Source organism: Buceros rhinoceros, unplaced genomic scaffold, assembly GCF_000710305.1.
Source record: "Buceros rhinoceros silvestris isolate BGI_N320 unplaced genomic scaffold, ASM71030v1 scaffold6565, whole genome shotgun sequence".
Taxonomy (NCBI): Eukaryota; Metazoa; Chordata; class Aves; order Bucerotiformes; family Bucerotidae; genus Buceros; species Buceros rhinoceros.
In genome coordinates, this window is record NW_010412183.1 from 1 (window position 1) to 19805 (window position 19805).

The 19805-nt window shown below is 36.3% G+C and overlaps 1 protein-coding gene across 1 annotated transcript; it reads left to right on the forward strand.

Moving 5' to 3' along the window:
- Positions 1–954: 954 nt before the first annotated feature.
- NSUN6 (NOP2/Sun domain family, member 6) lies at positions 955–18109 on the forward strand (the record flags this gene model as incomplete). The annotated part of the gene is made up of 8 exons (XM_010136287.1): positions 955–1064; positions 4502–4655; positions 6283–6364; positions 8714–8833; positions 11378–11522; positions 13370–13518; positions 14483–14608; positions 17557–18109. Coding segments are annotated over 8 exons (1099 nt in total), but the record flags the coding sequence as incomplete, so codon positions are not given.
- Between the last annotated feature and the right edge of the window lie 1696 nt (positions 18110–19805).

Below are 19805 nucleotides of genomic sequence, written 5' to 3' on the forward strand. Positions count from 1 at the left end.
TCCGTGGTGGCTGAGAGCACGGGAAGCAACTCAGCTCTCAGCACAGTTGCGTGACTATTAAAGTGACAGTGGTGCGAAAACTTTCAACCTATGAGGATGCTGCTTGACGTCACATGGTAGGGAATACAAATGCTATAGGATAGTTTAAAGCAAACTTCTCCTAAAAAGGAGATCTTTGCTGACCTACCACATGGACATTAGAAAAAAAATCTTCAGTGAAAGAGTTGTTAACTGTTGGAACAGGCTGCCCAGGGAAATGGTTGAGTCACCATCTGTAGAAGTATTTAATAGGCATGTAGATGTGGTGCTTAGTGACATGGTTTAGTAGTGGACTTGGCTGTGGTGGGTTAATGGCTGGGCTCCGGGGTCTTAAATTTTTCGGAACACCACTGGTGATTAGCGTGTCCTGGCTGCTGCCCCCACTGCTGCTGGGGCTCTTTGCACTGCTCCAGCATCTGTTGCAATCAGCAATAATATTCTGATTGAAAAGCTTCTACATTGAACGATATCATTCATACTATTTTTATACATTAGATCATAGGTTATTATGAGATTTAAAACAACTCTATATAAAAACCTCTTTGTGGTGCTGAGGGTCATGTTTTAGGGACTCTGGCTGTGGTGGGTTAATGGCTGGACTCGGTGATCTTAAATGTCTCTTCCAACCTAAATAATTCTATGATAATTTATTTGTATTCCTGTGTCAGATTCATAGCAGTGGCAGAATGTGTCAGAATCTGCCTTATTTTGAGGACTGGTTTCCTTCCTGCCTGATTCCTCTGGGACTCAAATACATCTTTGAAATGTAACATGGGATAGTTAACTATTTTTTCTATTAAACTGTGACAAAACCAGTATTTATGAACTAGAATTTACGTGGGGGGTGGGGTGGTATTTGGATTTTCTTTTTTCTTTTTTTTTTTTTTGAAATTGAAGTACATTTTGTGCTTTTAGGCAAGATTTAAAAAAACATGCATCTGAAGTCATTGTTGGAGCCCACTGTGGATATGCAGTACTTCGAGGAGCACATGTTTATGTACCTGGAATCGTATCTACCTCAAGATGTAAGAATTATCTAAATACAACCAGTTAAGTTGTAAAAAGGATGGAAAAGATGCCACCCCTTTGACAATTTCCAGGAATTAGTGACATTAGGTTGTTTTTTTTATTCACAACTGAAATTAATCTTATAGCTGTAATTTATCATAAATAGACTTTTAAAACTTTTTCTGGCTTTTTTTTGGAGACTTTCACTAATTTTTGTTATTATACTTGTAATAAATGTAGCCTTTTTTAAGTTCCTTTCTCCATACATAATTCCTAGCTCAAGTATTAGTCCTCAAGGATTTCAGTTTCTTGTTTTCATGTGAAAATTTTTTAAAGAGCATGTTCAAAGTAAAACCTGGCTTTTTAAGAGTTTTTTTCTACCAAATACTATAACTTTTAATATGGATGTTCAGTAGAATAAACTCATAGAAGTTTGCTGCTTTCCAGTCTTGTCAAAAAAAAAAAAAAAAAAAAAAAATGCAATAGATACATCTGGATGGCAAGTGGATGTATGTTGATTATTTAACACATACTGTTTCCAGATGTGTTATTTCTCTATTCAGTCACAAAGGCACTTGCCTCCATGATCGTGTCAGATTGTAAGTTATAGATCTAAAAATCTGGATTTTTTAATCTGTTAGTGATTCATTTGATATTGTTTGTGTATGAGAGATCTAGTAAAAAGAGTTTTTTCTATTGACGAGAATAATCTTCAATTTTGTTGTTGTGTTCTTAAGAAATGGAAATTTTCATTCCAGTGCTTGTGAGACAAGATAAAAAAAATCTATACATACATGCTTAGTGTTCAGCAGCCTATTTGTTTTTTATGTAAAGGTCAATTTAACTTTATGTGAAACCAGACTAATTTTGCATGTTTCACCTCATTATTCTATTGTGTGGAGATCTAATAATCATCATGGTTCTTACTATTAAACAAAGTGAGTCAGGAAAGCATTTATCTAGCCACTTCATTCCCTTTCAGGAAAAAGCTTTCAAGAAGTTTTAAGCATGTGCTTAATTCCAGTTTACTGAACAGGAATGTTTTTCAATCTAGGACTTGATGATAACTGCATATTTAGACAACCTCATACATATTCAAATCCTTCTTTGAGTCAGGTAGTGATTTATCATAATTGCTGCATGTAATTCTGCATGCAAGATCAATCCAAAGAAAACAGTATATGCTATAGATCTTCAGGAATACTGCAGGGGAATTGCAGATAGGAAAATAAAATAAAAGGGCATGCTGCCCACTTCGGGCCAAATATAATAAGGCTGTACTAAATGCAGATGATCTAACTAGGGAAAAAAAAGAGTTCAGCAAGAGCACATGTTTAATCACTGAACTTGCAACCCAAACAAAGGTAAACTAATTATCAGGGGGCTTTGAGTTTAATTTAACTAATCAAACTAAACTTGATCTTTATGAAATGCTAGTATAAGCTACAAAAAGCTTAAGAACTGTACACACTACTAATGCGTTTTGAAAGGACAATTGTCATGAGAGAGTGAAATAAAATCCTTTATGTTTGAATACTGCAAAAGGTCTTTGGCAAATATGCTTGACCACAGAATGGTGGGGAGTTGGAAAAGACCTCTGGAGATACCTAGTCCAACCTTCCTGCTAAAGCAGGTTCCCCTAGAGCAGGTTGCACAAGAGTGCATCCAGACGGGTTTTGAGTATCTCCAGAGAAGGAGATTCCACAGCCTCTCTGTGCAGCCTGTTCCGGTGCTCTGTTACCCTCAAAATAGAGATGTTTTTCCTTATGTTCAAATGGAGCTTCTGTGTTCCAGTTCGTGCCCATTGTCCCTTGTCCTGTCACTGGGCACCACTGAGAAGAGCCTGGCCCCATCCTCTTGACACCAGCCTCTTAGATATTTATAAGCATTGATAAGGTCCACTCAGTCTTCTCTTCAGGCTAAACAGACCCAGATCTCTCAGCCATTCCTCGTAAGAGAGATGCTCTAGTCCCCTAATCATCTTCGTAGCCCTTTGTTGGATTCCCTCCAGTAGATTCTTGTCTCCCTTGAACTGGGGAGCCTAGAACTGGACACAGCACTCCAGATATGGCCTCACTAAGGCGGAGTAGAGGGGGAGGAGAACTTCCCTCAACCTGCTGGTCACATTCTTCTTAACTCACCCCAGGATACCATTGGCCTTCTTGACCACAAGGGCATATTGCTGGCTCATGGTTAACTTGTCCACTGGGACTCCCAGGTCCTTCTCCACAGAACTGTTCTCCAGCAGGTCAACCCCTAACCTGTACTGGTTCATGGGGTTATTTCTCCCTAGGTGCAGGACCCTACACTTGTCTTTATTGAACTTCTTTCAGTTCATCTCTGCCCAACTCTCCAGCCTGTCCAGGTATCACTGAATGGCAGCACAGCCTTCTGGTGTGTCAAGATGGAAGAATTAAATTGCTGCAAGTTTTTGTTCAGTGAAGTTTAATCAGACAATATCAGTAGGCTATCATATAATGGTTTATGTCGCATTGTATAAAAAGAATCTATGCAAAAAATAAATACTTAGTGGCTATCCAATAGATACTATCATTTAAGAGTTCCAGGTCATTTGCAAATATTCAGAAAGCCACTTGAAAATGGAAAAAAAGATTCCTAAATACAATTCAGAGAATTCTTGATAAGCTGAACTGTCATTAGTCTTACTTGTCATATCTCCTGGTTGCTCCATCCAATCAGACATGTCAGAAATGCAATTTTTGAGAATTACTTACTGCTGTCAGTGCATATTTTTCAGCCAGTCAGAGCACAGAGCTTGCTCACTGTTCAGCAAAGTCACCTAAACCATCCCTCTTTTCCACTATTTTTGTTCTAGCTCAGAAAGTTTGTTAAGTACCTAGATTTACACTTCTAGAGTTTGGTGTGTATTTCTGTGCTGTACAGATCTGGAGGGTTTTAGTTGGAGATATAAAACTCTTTTAGAGGATTATTGAGAACAGCAGGTAGATAAATAGAAAAATTGTTTCAATAAGAATATAATCACTTGTATCAAAGCAGTATTTAGAGAAAAAGAAGCTAGAGCTATGTTTTACCTAAGGTCACTAATTTAGTATTACCGTCTTTGTACAGTAAGTGTGAACCAATGTTGTGTGATGTATTTGCATGCTTGGAGCACACACAGAGGACTGAATCCTGAAAAGCATGCTTAAAGCTTATGGGTGACCATGCAGTGATAAAATAAGTAAGGTCTAGCCTCTTAAAAAAACAAGACACACTGTCTGATTTGTAACCTTGTGTCTCTCAGTAGCTGTAATCATTTGGTAGTCATTGTTCACCATGTACACTTTCAAACCTAATCTTGGACAACATTAAGCAAGTTTAACTTTTGCTGTGATATGGGAGCTGAAGTAGTCTACTAAAAATCCAAAATTGTTTGGTCACTACTGTCTTGTCAAGTAGAATGTTAATCTCCAAATTTCTGTTCTCTGTGCAGTTATGAAAGCTGGAGATCTGGTCTCAGTGTATGCAGATATTGAAGGGAAATGTAAAAGAGGAGCTAAAGAGTTTGAAGGAGCCAAAGTTTTCCTTGGAAATGGGATTTCAGAACTGAGTCGCAGTGAAATCTTTAGTTCAAGTGGATCTTTAAAGTAAGTCAATAGTAACTGTAATCTATACCTACAACATCGCAAAGGGAGGGAAGAAGATGGAAAAATGTTTTGAAATGTTCTGTACCCTGCGTGAAACCACAAGATGGTTTTGACTGAGACCTGTGTTGCATGTCGACATTTCCAGTATTTTGGGGGAAGTTAGTTTCTGAGAGTATAACAGAATTGTGCCTCCTGCTGTCTTCTGTAACTTCATAACTAAGGCTGTGGCAATGTGATGGCAATTATGATGGAAGTACTACAGTAAGTATTAGCAGACTCACCATTTAGTTTCATAGTGGTATCCAGATATCAGTTTACTTGAGAGGAACGAGGAAGTAAAAGGAAGCCTTTTCAGAATTCATGTTAGCATATGACTTCAATAGTATAGAACAAACAGAAGTGGCAAACGTTCTCACTGTAGCAAAATTGTATTTTGGTAAATTGTTCTGTACCACTTTCCTATTTGGATGGAACACAAGTGTTGCCTTGTTGATTTCTCTATCTCCTAAAAATATTTGTAGGGTGTTTTTTTTGGGTGAGGCAGGGGACAGAACGTAAGGTTGGATATCTTAAAAAAAAAATAATAGCATTTGCCAAGGCAGTTTCCTATTTCAAGATTACTTGCTTTTCTATTTTATTGCCAAAGCATATGGTTTGTTCTTCTTCTGTCATCTAAAACACCTGTAAACAGAAGTAGAAGACCATGGACTTCAAATTAATGCCCAAGACTTTAAATTCTGAGAACAAACTACAAAAGATCTAGTAAAAAAGATTACATTGTCAGAGGATTTCTGATTTGTTAGAGCTTAATATAGTAAAAGTAGCGGTAGGATATACCTGTTGAGTTGACACAGAATGGCACTATGTAACACTAAATCTGGTGTCTGCAAGTTTGCTTTCTCATATTCTTTCCTCCTTCTTGGACTGTGCAGTGCATATGCAAAACAATACTGATTCTTGTTATTTTCAGTAATCTGTTGTTTTCAGGCTCAGCATTGTCTTTTCTTGTTTTTCATTCTATTGCTGTCCATTTCCTTGAACATTTGTCTTAACTTAATGAACTCTATTCAGAACTTCATCCATATTTAAAACTTCTAAGTTCAGACCTTTGCTTTGTACGCAAATCCATGTTCCTGTAAGGCTTCTGAAATAGAATTTCTTTAGTTGTTTGTCTGAAATCTCAGACAGTCTAGAAAAACGGAGAAAGATCTAAGTAGGGATCATGTGCCAGTGCCCTAGTGCATACATGGCTAGGCAAAAGCAGTTAAGGATTGAAGTTAATGTATTTCAATCTGTTTTAATGCATTTCTTTACATTATCAAGGCTTGGATTAGATCTCTGTTTGTCTTGTGTACCAAAAAGATACATTTGTTTTATGCAATTTTTACAGATAGCTCCAGTTTAAAACGTAGTATATTTTTGTTATGGTTTATCCAACTTAAAGATGTAATTTTAAAGAATATAGATTACAAAATCATAAAATATTTTTCTTAGTTGGTTTATAAGTTCTTTCATTTTCATAAGATTATTGTTTCAAGCTTCTATTTCTAAGCATAATGATTTTAATCGAATACTGTTAAAAATTGCAAATCTGAGTAGCTGAATTTTTTTTTTTCATGTTTTTCAGTGGGATGGGCATAAGAATGATAGAGCCCATCTACCTGAGTCCTTCATTTGACAATGTTCTCCCTAGTCATTTGTTCTTACAGGTATGTTTAGAAGTCCATACTATTTCCAGAATGATGATTATCCTCTAAGCACACTCTAAGACTTTGTATATTCATTGTGTATTATGGAACCTAATTCACTCTGGATTTAAAGAAAAAGTGTTTAGAATGAAGTCAGTATCTACACATAGGTGGTTTAATCATACTGTGTCTGAGATATGATAAAGGACTTCAAAGTGACTTAGGAGATACTCACTTACCTTAGAAATTTTATTTGCACAGATACGTTGCATAGAACTTTTAGTTTTTGGAATCTGCCTATGAACTCTGAAATATAAGCCCCTTTCAGGGTACATCCTTCTGTACATAATCAGGAAAATCTTCAAATATTCAGCTGACTTTTAAGTCAAAGAGAAAATCCTTATCTTTCTATCACTACCGAAATAAAATCCACCTGAACAAAATAACCATGAAAAATGTTACAGGAGCACAGCTTTCACTACCTCTAACCATAAAACTACACAGCTTCCAAAGAATGACAAACTTTTGTCTTGTTTTTATTGTAAAATTTAAGAACTAGCTTTTCCTTTCGCATTTTTAATACTACTCCTTTTCCCTCATAGTAGAACTAATTAAAAGCAATACTCAGACATGACAATTGGACACCTGTGCTGTATTGAAATGTAGGATGATGAATTGATTGAACTTTCCACTTTTCTTAGATAGGTAAATTCTTGGTTTCAGTTTGCTGACATAAAAAGATACAGTGAACAGCTCAATTAGATTTCTAAATCAGTTAGTCTGCCAGCAATTGTTTTCTTTTTTCTGGATATAAATATGATGATTTAGAAGCAGGGTTTAAAGCAAAATCAAGCTGTCCAGCCTTCAAAAAAAAATTAATCTTTAAAGCAAATGTAAATTTAATCTCAAACCCTTGTTCAGAGATATACTCTGAAATTCTAAGCTTTCTCCTCATTTGATTGGTGTAACTATCACTCAGTAAGTCTTTTATTACAGTGAATTGTCGCAGTATTTCTTTTGTCAGAAGAGTCAGTGCAGCAGATGAGTTATTTTTATGCATATGTTCTGTTTGTAATTGATCTTAGTATTTTTAAATCAGCATCAATGCTGTTTTCTGGTGTGGGCAAAGGGTAACTTACTAAGCGGTATATTTTCTCACGTCCTGCTCTATTGGAGTAGCCTTTTCATTCCTGATTAAGCTTATCAGAGTATTTACTTTTAAGGAACAGAATTGTCAGAGAGACAGGTTATTTAAGAAACTGGTGCACATGAGAATTTAGATAATACTCAACTTCTTGTCCACCAGGATCCCCAGGGCCTTCTCTGCAAAGTTGTCTTCTGGCTAGTCATCCCCAGCCTCTATTGGTGCATGGGGTGCACTAGGTGCAGGAGCTAACATTTCTTTTGTTGAGCTTCATGAGATTTCTGTTTTTCCAGCCTGTCAAGGCCCGTCTGAATGGGTGCACAACCTTCCAGTTTATAAACCAATCTTTCCAGTTTTGTATCATCTAAACTTGTATGGGGGGAACTCTGTTAATCTAGATCCATAAAGAAGACGTTAGACAAAATTGGCATCAGTGTCCACCCCTGGGGTACACCACTCTTGACTGACCTCCAGCTCGACTTTGTGCCACTGCTCACAACCCTCTGAGCCTGGCCTTTTTCACTCCAATTTGCCATGTGCAAAATTGTTCATTTTTTTGATCATTGTGACATGGAACTTGAAAGTGTGGTCTACGAAGACGACATGTCGTAAGGACAACTTTAAAAAGTTTTTATACCTTTGTGTTGAACCAAGTTGTTAGAGAATCTTTCAGAATATATCCATATTGTGGAAGATGCAATACTGTGCACAATTATTGCATATTATTTCTCTTCAGTGCATCTGTTTATACATCTAATAGCGCTGTTCAGCTTCTTGGTACCTTAATTCAGCAAGTTTGAACTCCTGCCTATTGATCTTACTATTCGTTACTACACTACACTGTTAAGTTTATATAGTAAATGTTCCAATAAATAGGTAAATATAAAATATTTGTAATACGCAGAGATCCTATGTGTCTGTTATAGCATCAGCTTATTTTATTTTTACTTTTAGTACTGTATTCTTCATAATCATGAATTCTTAAACTTCAGTAATAGATACTCATATATAGCTCTAAAGAAAAAAGGAGCTACTGGAGACATTTGGCCTATACTGTCTCTTTTATATAATCCAAATAGTTCATTTTCTGTTAAGGAACTGACAGCAATATCATAGGTATCTTCACTGCTGAATGAATTTTTGTTTCAATGAGTTTGTCATTGCTTAATACAGGACTTGATACAGGACATAAGGTTTGAATTCTCCCATATTTGTTTTTATAATAGAACTTGCCTTCTGTGGTTGTGAGCCATATTTTAAACCCGCAACCAGGAGAGAGAATTTTGGATATGTGTGCCGCACCTGGAGGAAAAACAACCCATCTTGCAGCATTAATGCATGACCAGGTAAGAGCAGTCACTGAGCATTTTCTCAGTGAATGAAGTCTGACCGCTATCCATGGACACAGCTCACTTCACTCAGCTATCAGAATGCACAGATCGTTTTCAACAGCAAAAAAATAATACTTGAACGTTCTGCTTACCAGTATGTTTTGCTACGTATCAGAGTTACTGAAATGGGCACTGACTGTCAAATAGTCACCATCACTTTTAAGATCTTATTTGCTGCAAATTGACCTGTTGAAATACATTTAATTTCACTTTTTAATTGTTATTGATTTATTTGTAATGGAAGCGTTTGTAACATGCAAGGCAAAGTTACACAGGAATATGCTGGATTAATAAAACTGAGAATACATGGAAATCAGGGGTTACTACTGTGTGCCAAAAAAATGCGCAACTCTGTACAAAAACATGTTAAAAAGTTTCTAATCCAATTAACTTTCTTCTCAGTAAAAATTATCAGTTATGCAGTACAGATATGATCTTGGACTGAATTTCTAGCCTGAATTTGTCACTCTAAGGTAGAAGGTCACAAAACCAAAAATATCTCATGGGAAAGTATATGAGAAGCAACAAAAATAATATTTAGAGAAAGACAAAGGAAAATAACACACAAACCAAAAAGAATGTGAATATAGGAATAACAATTTACATATAGTGAATTGCTACATGGAAATTGAAAGGCAGAAATGCAATTTACTCTTTCCTAAGAGGGGACAAATGTGTAATGTTTCCTCTAAAGATTTTGTAAGGTGGTGTTATTTTCTTTGGAATAGGTCTATTAGAATATGTCATATTATTTAGAAATCTTGCAGTTACATTATGCAGTATTTCAACTGTTCTCTATGCATTAATGGGAAGGTACAGTGGGTAATCAAGAGAAATTTAGAAATCAATTTAGAAATACCTATCAGTTTTGTGATGGTCTGCTTATGAAAGTGTCTCTTCAATCAGTATGGAAAGTTTTTGAATGTATGATAAACATGTATAAAGAGTCATTTGACATTTATTAATTAGAGAGATTTATAAAGCTTCCAGTGAAGACTTCAAGTGTGATAAAGGAAGTCTGCAAAAGCATGTATTTGTCATGAATTCTTTTACAACTATATTTTCTCCAGCTGGGTGTGTACATTTTGTATAACTTTGCGTATCTGTTTTTTTCTGTAGTCATTTTAGATATTTTGATTGTGCTTACAATCTATATTGTTAAGAATGTGAGGGTTTATCACTATCTGGATCTTAATCCAGACCACCATTTTTTCCCAGATGTCTTTCAGGAAGTTGTTCTGGCAGTGTCTGGCGTGGGACAGATGGGGAAGAACTGTTGTTTTTCAGCTTGTTCTTTTTTTCTGAGTCTCTCAGGAGAAGGACTTCATCTCTTTGCATCCACAGTACAATACACATGCAGCAAATCTCCTGTTTTAGCAACAGAGCTAACTTTCATGCACCATCAGTTGTTCATGTGCATGCGGGATAGGTTGAATGGTGGTGATAGGGGAGAAGCAGTGGCACGTGGTCGGTGAGTGGTTCTGTGAGAAGTTACTTGGTTCACAGTAGCTGAAGGCTGGACACCACTGACAGAATATAAATCCTTTTTTACTTCTCAGCCCTAGACCTACATATTGGCTAACATGACGTGAAGTCAATAGCTTATTTTTACTGAAGTTTTGTTGTTTTGGGTTTTTTTTTTTTACACTATCTTAGTCATGTTACCCTTCCATAAGCCTCTGAAGAGCCATCATCAAGCAGGAGAAAGTCATGTTTCCTCAGCAGGTTCTATTTGCTGTAGCAGGTCTAGTGGAGGTTTTTGGGCTTTGGGGTTTTTTTGAAGATAGTATTACCGTTCTGGATTTTGCTGATATTAATGTTTCCTTTGTGATTAAAGATTTCATCTAGCAGATAGTGGTGTGTTTGTTTTGATTTATCTTGGGAGTGGAAAAGAAAGATCTTATTCTTACATAAAAAGGAATAATGTGTACTTGTGATTCCCTTCCCCCATGTCTAAATTTATTCCAGTATTTACAGTATTTCCCAAAGTAACTTGAGTGACAACTACTGCAAGTGTAACAGTACGTTATGAGTCTGAGCAAGCCAGAGGTGTGGCTGGGTGCCTCATTTCCTTAGGACTGAGCTGTACGTGATTGCGTTTCCTGTGTCCCCATGCATATTTAAAACCTGTTGCCCTATTTTATCACATGCTTGAGACTTCTACCCTCTTTCAAATGATTACATTTTTACCTAACAGTGCCCAGTAAACCAGTTCAAAACAAACAAAAAGAAACAAACAAAAAACCCACTTGCCAGAAGTCAGACTTTATAGGGTCCCTTAAGGAGTGACTGTGCCAACAGCTTCAGATTAGAAACTAACCTAATGTGAGTATCATGGAAATATGGGTGAACAAGGACTACTGGATTTAAGAATAAAAAAATTCTGTAAGGAAAACTAAACCTCATTCATTACCTGCTCATGGAGGAGGGAGGAAATCAGGAACTTCACATCCATTTAATCCCTATCCTTTTGATAAAAACTTTGTGGTTTTTTTCCAGGGTGAAGTAATAGCCATGGACAAGATAGCTAACAAGGTCAAAAAAATTAATCAGAATGCTGAATTGCTACAGCTGAATTGCATTAGGGCCTTTTGCTATGATGGAACAAAGGCACTTTCAGTTGAGAAGAGAGAGGATGAACACGGTAAAGTAACCAACTTGAGTGGTAGTAGCTTTTAGAAGGAAATAATCAGTCTTGCACTAATAGTATTAAACCTGCCACAGGTCTACAAGTCCTTGGAATCTTGGCAGATACCGAAGTTGCTTCAGCACTGTGAATGCTCTTTTATCTTCTACTCTTTGATGATTATCAGCTTCTCTGTGAAGCAAATAATACAAAACTTGAGCTATCTGTCTTTATCACAACCTAATGTGCTCAAAGGAAATGGATTCCTTTCCCTGGTAATATTAAAGACTGAAGAAGCCTTAAAACTTCCTTTGTGATAACGTTTAACCCCATAATCTGAATTGTTTGACTTAAGTCTGAGAAAAAAAATATTTTTGCAGAATTGCTTGGCTTTTCTGCCTCAGAATCCTCATCTGTAAAATGGGGTTATTAATACCTAACTCCCAGGAGTGCTGGAAGGTTTAGTTTGATGTTTGTTCAGCTGTTCAGGGGAAAGTTCTAAAGAAGCACAGTGTATTATTTTAAGTTCATTTCATTTGCTTTTCTGAAGTGCTGTATTTATGATACTGGTTCTGTTCCCATGATGGAACGATTTAAATGGTATCTGCTGTCTTGATTATTTTTAGTTTGTTGTGCAAAGTATACTGTTCTTTCTCACTCTATTTTATCCCACTCACTGGTTAGCCTAAGTAGGAATCAGGTTGCATAATTCACCTTCCTTGTCCCTATGCCTTGCAGTTATTCCAGCTTTGGAGGAATAAAGGTATTTTCTTAATAGTCTTTCTATGACCATAAAATATTGTTGGTGGTATGTAGCACTTATACAGATGAACAAGAACTAGTCGTAATACTGAGAGATCACGAAGGCTTTTCTGAACATCCATGCAAGTAAGACATGATGTATTTTGATCCTTGTAGTAATGGATCAAAGGTAGACAAATTGGCTAGACTGATTTTGAAATGCAGGAACAAGCTAAATAGCAGTATTATGAAATCACTTGTTTTCACTTGTGACCTAACTTGAGTATGTGAGGAACAGAAGGAGAAAAGGAGGTAAAGCTTATATATGTCTCTTTTCCTCATTGGTTACTCACAGATGTATGGAGCCACTTCTGTCTTGGTGATGCTGAACTGAATTTCTAGCACTAAGGCAGTGATAGAAACTTTTAGACTGTTGAGCAAGTGGGATTCAGATGAAAGGACAGGCTCTGTATATCGAAGTTACTCATTCCCTTACCTATTCACATAATATTCAGAAATTGTTCTTGTTTTCACAGTCCTTATTTACTGAATTGTTGTGCTCTGGAGACAGCATGTGTCATGCATTAGAACTTGTAATATTTCATGTTATGAAGAGATAAGAGATATTTCCACAGAGAAATATCCATCACAAGAAATAGTTAGATATAGATAGTCGATTTATTACTGTTTAAGGCAGTCTTAATGGTTAACTACAGACTTCTTTCAGTAAAGATTTGAACACTTCAGATCAGTGAGCTGACTGTAGTTCATTACAGCCTTTATATACAACTGTACCCAGCACCTTTAACCAATCACATTTTCAACAGTTTTGTTTAATTTTACATTTTACTTTCAAATTATTAAATTAACGTTGAAAAGTATTATTGTTGCCTAAAGGGATAATGTATTGTTTGAGCTCATAGAACTAAAACATTTAAGTTTTCTGGGAGATGAAATCTAGCAGCAGCAGTGCTGAGACTTGTGTCTAGCTGAGATTACTTTTGCCGTTATCTATAGAGCATAAATGTTTTATGTCAAGGAAGCAGTAACACCTTGTCCTTATCTATGGTGAAGTCTCAAGGAAAGAATCAGCCACATTTTACATTACCAACTGCTTTTTGTAGAAGGACCTCCATTCTTACCAGAGTCATTTGATCGAATCCTTCTTGATGCTCCATGCAGTGGGATGGGACAGAGACCAAAAATGGCTTATTCCTTGACTTTAAAGGAAGTGACCTCTTATCAGCCACTACAGCGCAAGCTTTTCGCTGTGGTATGTATTAATCATTGAGTAGATGATAAACAGAACTGAATGTAAATGCTTTTGCAGCATAACTTCATACCGAAAAATGGTGCCTCATTTTTCCTACCCTTTCAGCAGTTAAGTAAATAACTGCTGGGATTAAGAGTTAGTTGACCTCCAGCTCCACCATATCTGTTGCTCAGTGAAGTCAATTCATTGGAGCATGGGAAAGGTATGTGTAAATAAAAACCTTTGTATGTGTTTGGGGTTTTTTTATTCCTTCAGTCACATCAGTTTTAATTTATAATAATTGCAAGGTTCTAAGTCATGGAGGAGGTTAAAGTCTTTTCTCTGCAGCAGCACAGACTCTTAGATAGAACTTTCTTGCAGTGGTGCTGTGAGACACTGTATGGATATGAGATGGAGTACAAAGCCAGGAGGCCATATATACAATTTTTCATGTTAGTAGGAGTGTGCTTGGGCTGATGCTGAAAGATTTTCCATGAATTTTCCATGAAACTTACCTAAATCTGAATTATACATATTTAAAGTGAACCACAGCTTGAAAAGTGACAGATAGATAGAGCTTCCTTGACAAATATGTGGAAACAGTTGACATCTAATACCACTGATAAAAATATTGTGTATCCATGGTTGGTAGCAGGTGATGAAAACAGAACTAATCTGTCTGGGATATGCGGAGCTGTACAAATAGCAAATCTTAAGGTGAATCATCTCAATGGCATTAATAAACTGCATGAACTATAACACCGATTTGAAAAGAAGAATCTTTCTAATCCATGGGATCCTTTACTGTATTCCCTGAGAAGAATTAGTATCCTAATGCCTACCTTAGACAGAAAGATTTGAGTTTAATTGAATGCTAAGTAAGTTTTAATATTATAGTTTAATGGGTTTTTTTGGTTAATGTTGCTTAATATGAAAGTTTTTGCATTTAAAAATGAGCTGAACTATTGTCCGTTTCTCCCTGCAGGCAGTGAAACTGCTGAAGCCTGGAGGTGTTTTAGTATACAGTACATGTACAATTACACTTTCTGAAAATGAGGAGCAAGTTGCTTGGGCTCTGAAAGCTTTTCCGTGCCTCCAGCTTCAGCCACAGGTAATAGTATTTTCAGGGCACTTCACGCAATCCAGTGAGCTTGTTTTACACACTGTGTTTCCTTTTGATAAATTTTTGACCACAACAATTTTAACTGCTGTGGATGGAAATAACACAAGGATTTCTGAGGCCCTTTTAAATCTATTTTTGTTTTTAATTGAGTGTCATTTCACCAGGTACTGTGGACGTTTTGATTTATACAACAGTAATTTAAAAGACAAGAGGGACAAAAGATAGCTCAGACGGGTTAAAATTTCTCTTGCAATTTTCTTTAATGCATCTATTTTATTGTCTTTTTTTGCACATTCACAGGAGAGGTGAGAATTTATTAATGCCACTGAAGTAGTGAAGACTTGCATAAAAGATGGGAGATAAATGGGAAGAACCTTGTGTTTTGAGGAAAGAGGATTTTATATGTATGGGAGCTATTTTTGCCTTATATAAAGGAATAAGGGAACAAATTAATTTCCATGTCCCAAGAATGTAACTTGTCTTTTCTGGAGTCAGTGTCTACCATTAAGATGTCTGGGAGGAGGTAATATATAGAGAGATAGATACTATAATTTTTAATCTTTATTGCATACATTTCAAAAACATGTTACCTTTATGTGAGAGTTTATCATCAAACCATATGCACGTCTCTTCCTCTGTTGGTGTGATGTGTTGGGTGCGTTAGTCGTTTATTATTGTTTCTCTGAGGAAAAGTCTAATACTCATACCTATTTAGGTTAGTTATACATTCTGTAGGTGATTTTTATCTGTCTTAGAAGTTTAGATGGATCTTCTAACCGAAATTAAAAAAAATATATATGATAGGTGTGCAACGCAAAATTATGTGAAGGCTCGTAAAGATTTAACATAACTGAAGCTTTTCTTAAAAGATTTGTATGCCAGGGTTGGTCTTCCTGCTTTCTAGGAATCCGTTCACTAGGAATTTTTCAGTTCCAGCTGTTTCAACTGAGATTATACCTTTTACCTAACAGCATAAACGTTGTCCTTGATAGAATGACAAAGAAAACCACAAAACCTATTAACTAACTCAAATGCAAGATTAATTCTGGTTTAAGAGACTTTCTATCAGCAGTAATACCATCTTGAATAAAGCACTAGTTTTCACACACAAAGGCTGTATCTGTAAAAATTAAGCTTTTGTGTATAGTGTCTTTTAAATGGATGATACTAAATTGTTTACCCACAGATAGTTTACAGTATCATGTAACTAGTTCCCAGTAGTATAAACTAAGGTGATCTTTTCCAACTAATAGGAAACTGGAGTCTAGGGTTGACTTACCTCATGGTCCTTTATGTATTTCCTGTATTCTTTAGTCTCTTGGTGGACACCTTCTACTCAGTCCACTTTCTCCCACTTTCTCAGTTTGGCAACAGATCCTGGAATCATGCTGAATAAGCAAAAAACAGGATATAGAACCATAGGTATTGATTTCATAGGTGGAGGTTACTCCATGGCAGCTGATCCCTTTGTGCGGACTTACTTCCACTTAAGGGTTTACACAGGAGATACTATAAATGAGCTTAAATGGAGTAACTTAACTGGAAGAAAATAGGAAAAAGTAGAGGAAAATCTTGGTCTGCCTTTGAGCAAGTCTCTTGACACTGTAATATGATACTATTTTCCCTAGATTTTTACCTTTCCACCCTTCTATTACCTTAAGTCGCTACCCCCGTCTCCCTTTGTATGTGTTTTTTTTTTTCTCAATTTGCAATGGATACCTCTTTCTGTATCTTACTTGGAAAGCACTGAAATCCTGCTGAGCGAGAGAAGAATCAGGCTGCAACCTCTTGGCTGCCCTGCTTTACAGCACACAGTACATGCTTAAGCAACTAACTTGCATCATGTGCTGACTGGGTGAGCTCATGTGTTAGCAAAAAGTGTGATGGCTCAAAAAAATACTCTGCTCTAAGCTGCATTATAGACTACAGTAGACTAGAATTACAAAGGAGGTCTGTTTTTGCTATTGCGATGCCAGCTTTTGCATGGTTTGTTCTATCATCTCCTTGCTACATGAAGAATCAGATTTTTCCGGGAATTAGTGTATTAATAAAAATCAGTCAAGGCTACTCATAAGAAATTCTGAGAAAAAGTGCTGTGATTATTAAGCCCTTCTCCTGTCCAGTACTTTGATGCCAAATGTCATCTCCTGAATTCAGATACCATCTAAGCTGTTCCTTTCTTTCTTTCTCTACCTCATGATGTAAATGCGCATGTAACAGTAGTCCTGTTTACTTTTTAGTCTAATTACATGACTGACATAGGAAATCTGAAGCTTAGATTTTTCTGCTGCATCGTCTTCCAAAGTGATGCCTTTTCAGGCACTAAGTATTCTGGATTGGGGCTTTCAGTTTCTCCAGTTGAAGTTTTTAATGTCAAGTATCCAGGTATTTCTTCTACTGTTAGGGAGTATATTTGTTACTGGCTAAGGAATCACTATTTTTGACTTAACTCATAGCCATTACTCAGTACACAGAAGTGCTGCATCATTTAAAAGTGGCGACCTAAAATCTTTAGACCTTCTTATTGTCTGGTAGTAACAGCTTTCTTGTGATGTTATAGTCCTTTAAGGAATGAATTGATTTAGACCTGTGTACGTGTCCCCAGTAAGTGGTCTAAACTACTGAGCTGAAGTGGATTAGGTGCACCACCACTTCCTCAAAGTACTCTGGACCTTTTGTGTATATATATATATACATGCTTGTATATATATTGGCCAGATGGAGGCAAGAAAAGAAGGGCTACATTACTTCTAAATCCTCCCCTGGTGTGAATGACAGAAATGTAGCATGTCCGTGTTAAGAGTTAGGCAGCCCTGCATATACTCAGTGGAATACATTTAGGGCACTTAAGGATTTCACTGATGCAATAATCTGATTTTCTTTGTTTCTTTCTTTGTTTCTTTCTTTGTTTCTTTCTTTCTTTGTTTCTTTAAAAGGAACCTCACATTGGAGGAGAAGGCATGAGGGGAGCTGGCCTGTCGCTTGATCAGTTGAAGCTGCTGCAGAGATTTGATCCATCTGCTGTGATGTTGCAAGGAATGGATATTAGTTCTTTGCAAGATTCCAGGGAAGACGATCTGATTTCACTGGCAAATAAGGACTGTATAGGATTTTTTATTGCAAAATTTATTAAATCAAACAGTAAATAAGCATTTAGGAATAAAACCTAAAAAAATACCTCTGTGAGTGAAAGAACAGTTCAGACATAAAGCGTGTTTTTTACTGCTGCGATGTTGCCAAGCCAACGGGCTGACGGCAGGGTTGCTATGGCAGCAATAAAATCTGCCAGCTGTTCTGCTGGGAAAGAGCCACAGGTTGCAGAAAGAAAGTCAGGGTTGGGGGAAGGGTAGTATCATTTTTAAGTCTTCATTTGCTTTTGTATTTACATCAGGTCAGTGTATGAATGACAAGTATGTTCACTCATACTGCTGTCTGTTCTATCTTTCCCCCATGAGTCGCTTACCTTGTGCAGAAAGCACAGGAACAGGGTTTCTCTGGGAGGGGAAATAAGCTACTTCATGAAATGCAAACATAAAAAAAAATAGATGGTAAGTGTTATAACAAATTTTTGGAAAAGGTAGTTCTTCTGGAGGCTTACCAGTAATTAATGTTTCATTAAATACTGCTTCACAAAACACTGTAACATTTTACAAAGAACTGTTTTATAAATTGATACTTAGAACCTCATTTCTCTTTTATTTTAATACAAGCAAGATTCTCTGTACACATAGTATATACACAAAATACGATTAGGCTTTGTAGCATGTCTTTGATAGCAGCATGAATATATTAAACCATCTCACTCTGGGAATGTAAATAAATATTGTTTTAACATCAAACTTCCCATGCATAAGCTGTATTGGTTCTGAAGTAAGCCTACTGGACTGGCTGACAAGTGACATTTTTAAAATCAAACATTGCACCAGAAGGGGCTACAGTTGTGATTCATATATCAAAAGACAGAAAACAATGCATAAGACCATCTGAAATGTTGCAAATCACCTTTCAAACAACTAAGAATATTAACTCTTTATTGCCTAGAAAGCATCACCAGCTAAAATCATACAAAAATTGAAACGGGGGAAGCATGCTGATGAGAACTGCCTTAATACGCTGCTCAAAGTTTTAATAACCTAAATTTCTTAAAGGTGTTAGATGTATTTGAAAATTCTGCTTCAGTTCCAGAGGTGTTCTCCATTTGGTTAGTATGCCCTTTTCTCAGTACTGCTGGAACTGACAGTAGCACTAAAATTAAAGGTAAGTACAATTCAAAAACATAAACTGACATCTGTGTGTGTTTGGTTTTTCCTCTTGCTCATCAATTTCCAGTTTTTAAAAGTATTATCTTAAAAATGTCTGTCTTTTTGCACCTATTATTTGGTTGGATTAAAAAGTGATACTTTATTTATAATTTCTCTTTATGCTGTAAGAAGTGCTTTTGCATTTGGTTGCAATCAAAACAGTTTTTACAATTCTGTTTCTCAGTAGTCGGGTTGTTTACTTGTATTTGCTGTAAATGATTTGATACTGTATGTTTCCTACTGTTCTTAAATAAAACAAATGTCCCTTCTTCAGTTCTGCCAATGTTAACTAGTACATCCTAAGGTCTATTCTAGCAGGATAGGTGGATAGAATTCTTGTCTACTACTTGTCTACTTTTGTTAATCACTCTTTGCTGTTAACCACAATATGTCTAAAGAAGATTTAAAGTAATTTTGTTTCATCAGTAGCAGGTGAGATATCCTATTTAGAACCATGAAAGCTCATACAATAGATTGTAGTCCTTTTAGTCTATATTAAGACTAAAATAATTACTTGATAACAAAAGGGATTAATCTTTTATTTAAGTACATGTTGAAATATTTAGCTCAATGCTAGTAAAAAAGCATTTTCTTTCTGCAGAATATATAAATCTGTAAACATTAGTAAGTACACATAGACTACATACTGCAATTTGCATATACATAGGAAGTGAAGAACTTTGCCTCCAGTTCCAGTAGCGGGATTTGTGCAATGCTGGATTTGAAGGAATTAATTAAGATTGCTGAGTTTTTAGTGGAAGATTTGTTTAAACTTTCCCAGATTGCTTTAGTTTTGAGTGGTAATCAGGCTTTTCAACAAGGTGATCTCACTTGATTTTCTATGAGAAGTTTCTTGGGGTGGGGGGAGTGGGGGGTGGTGGTGG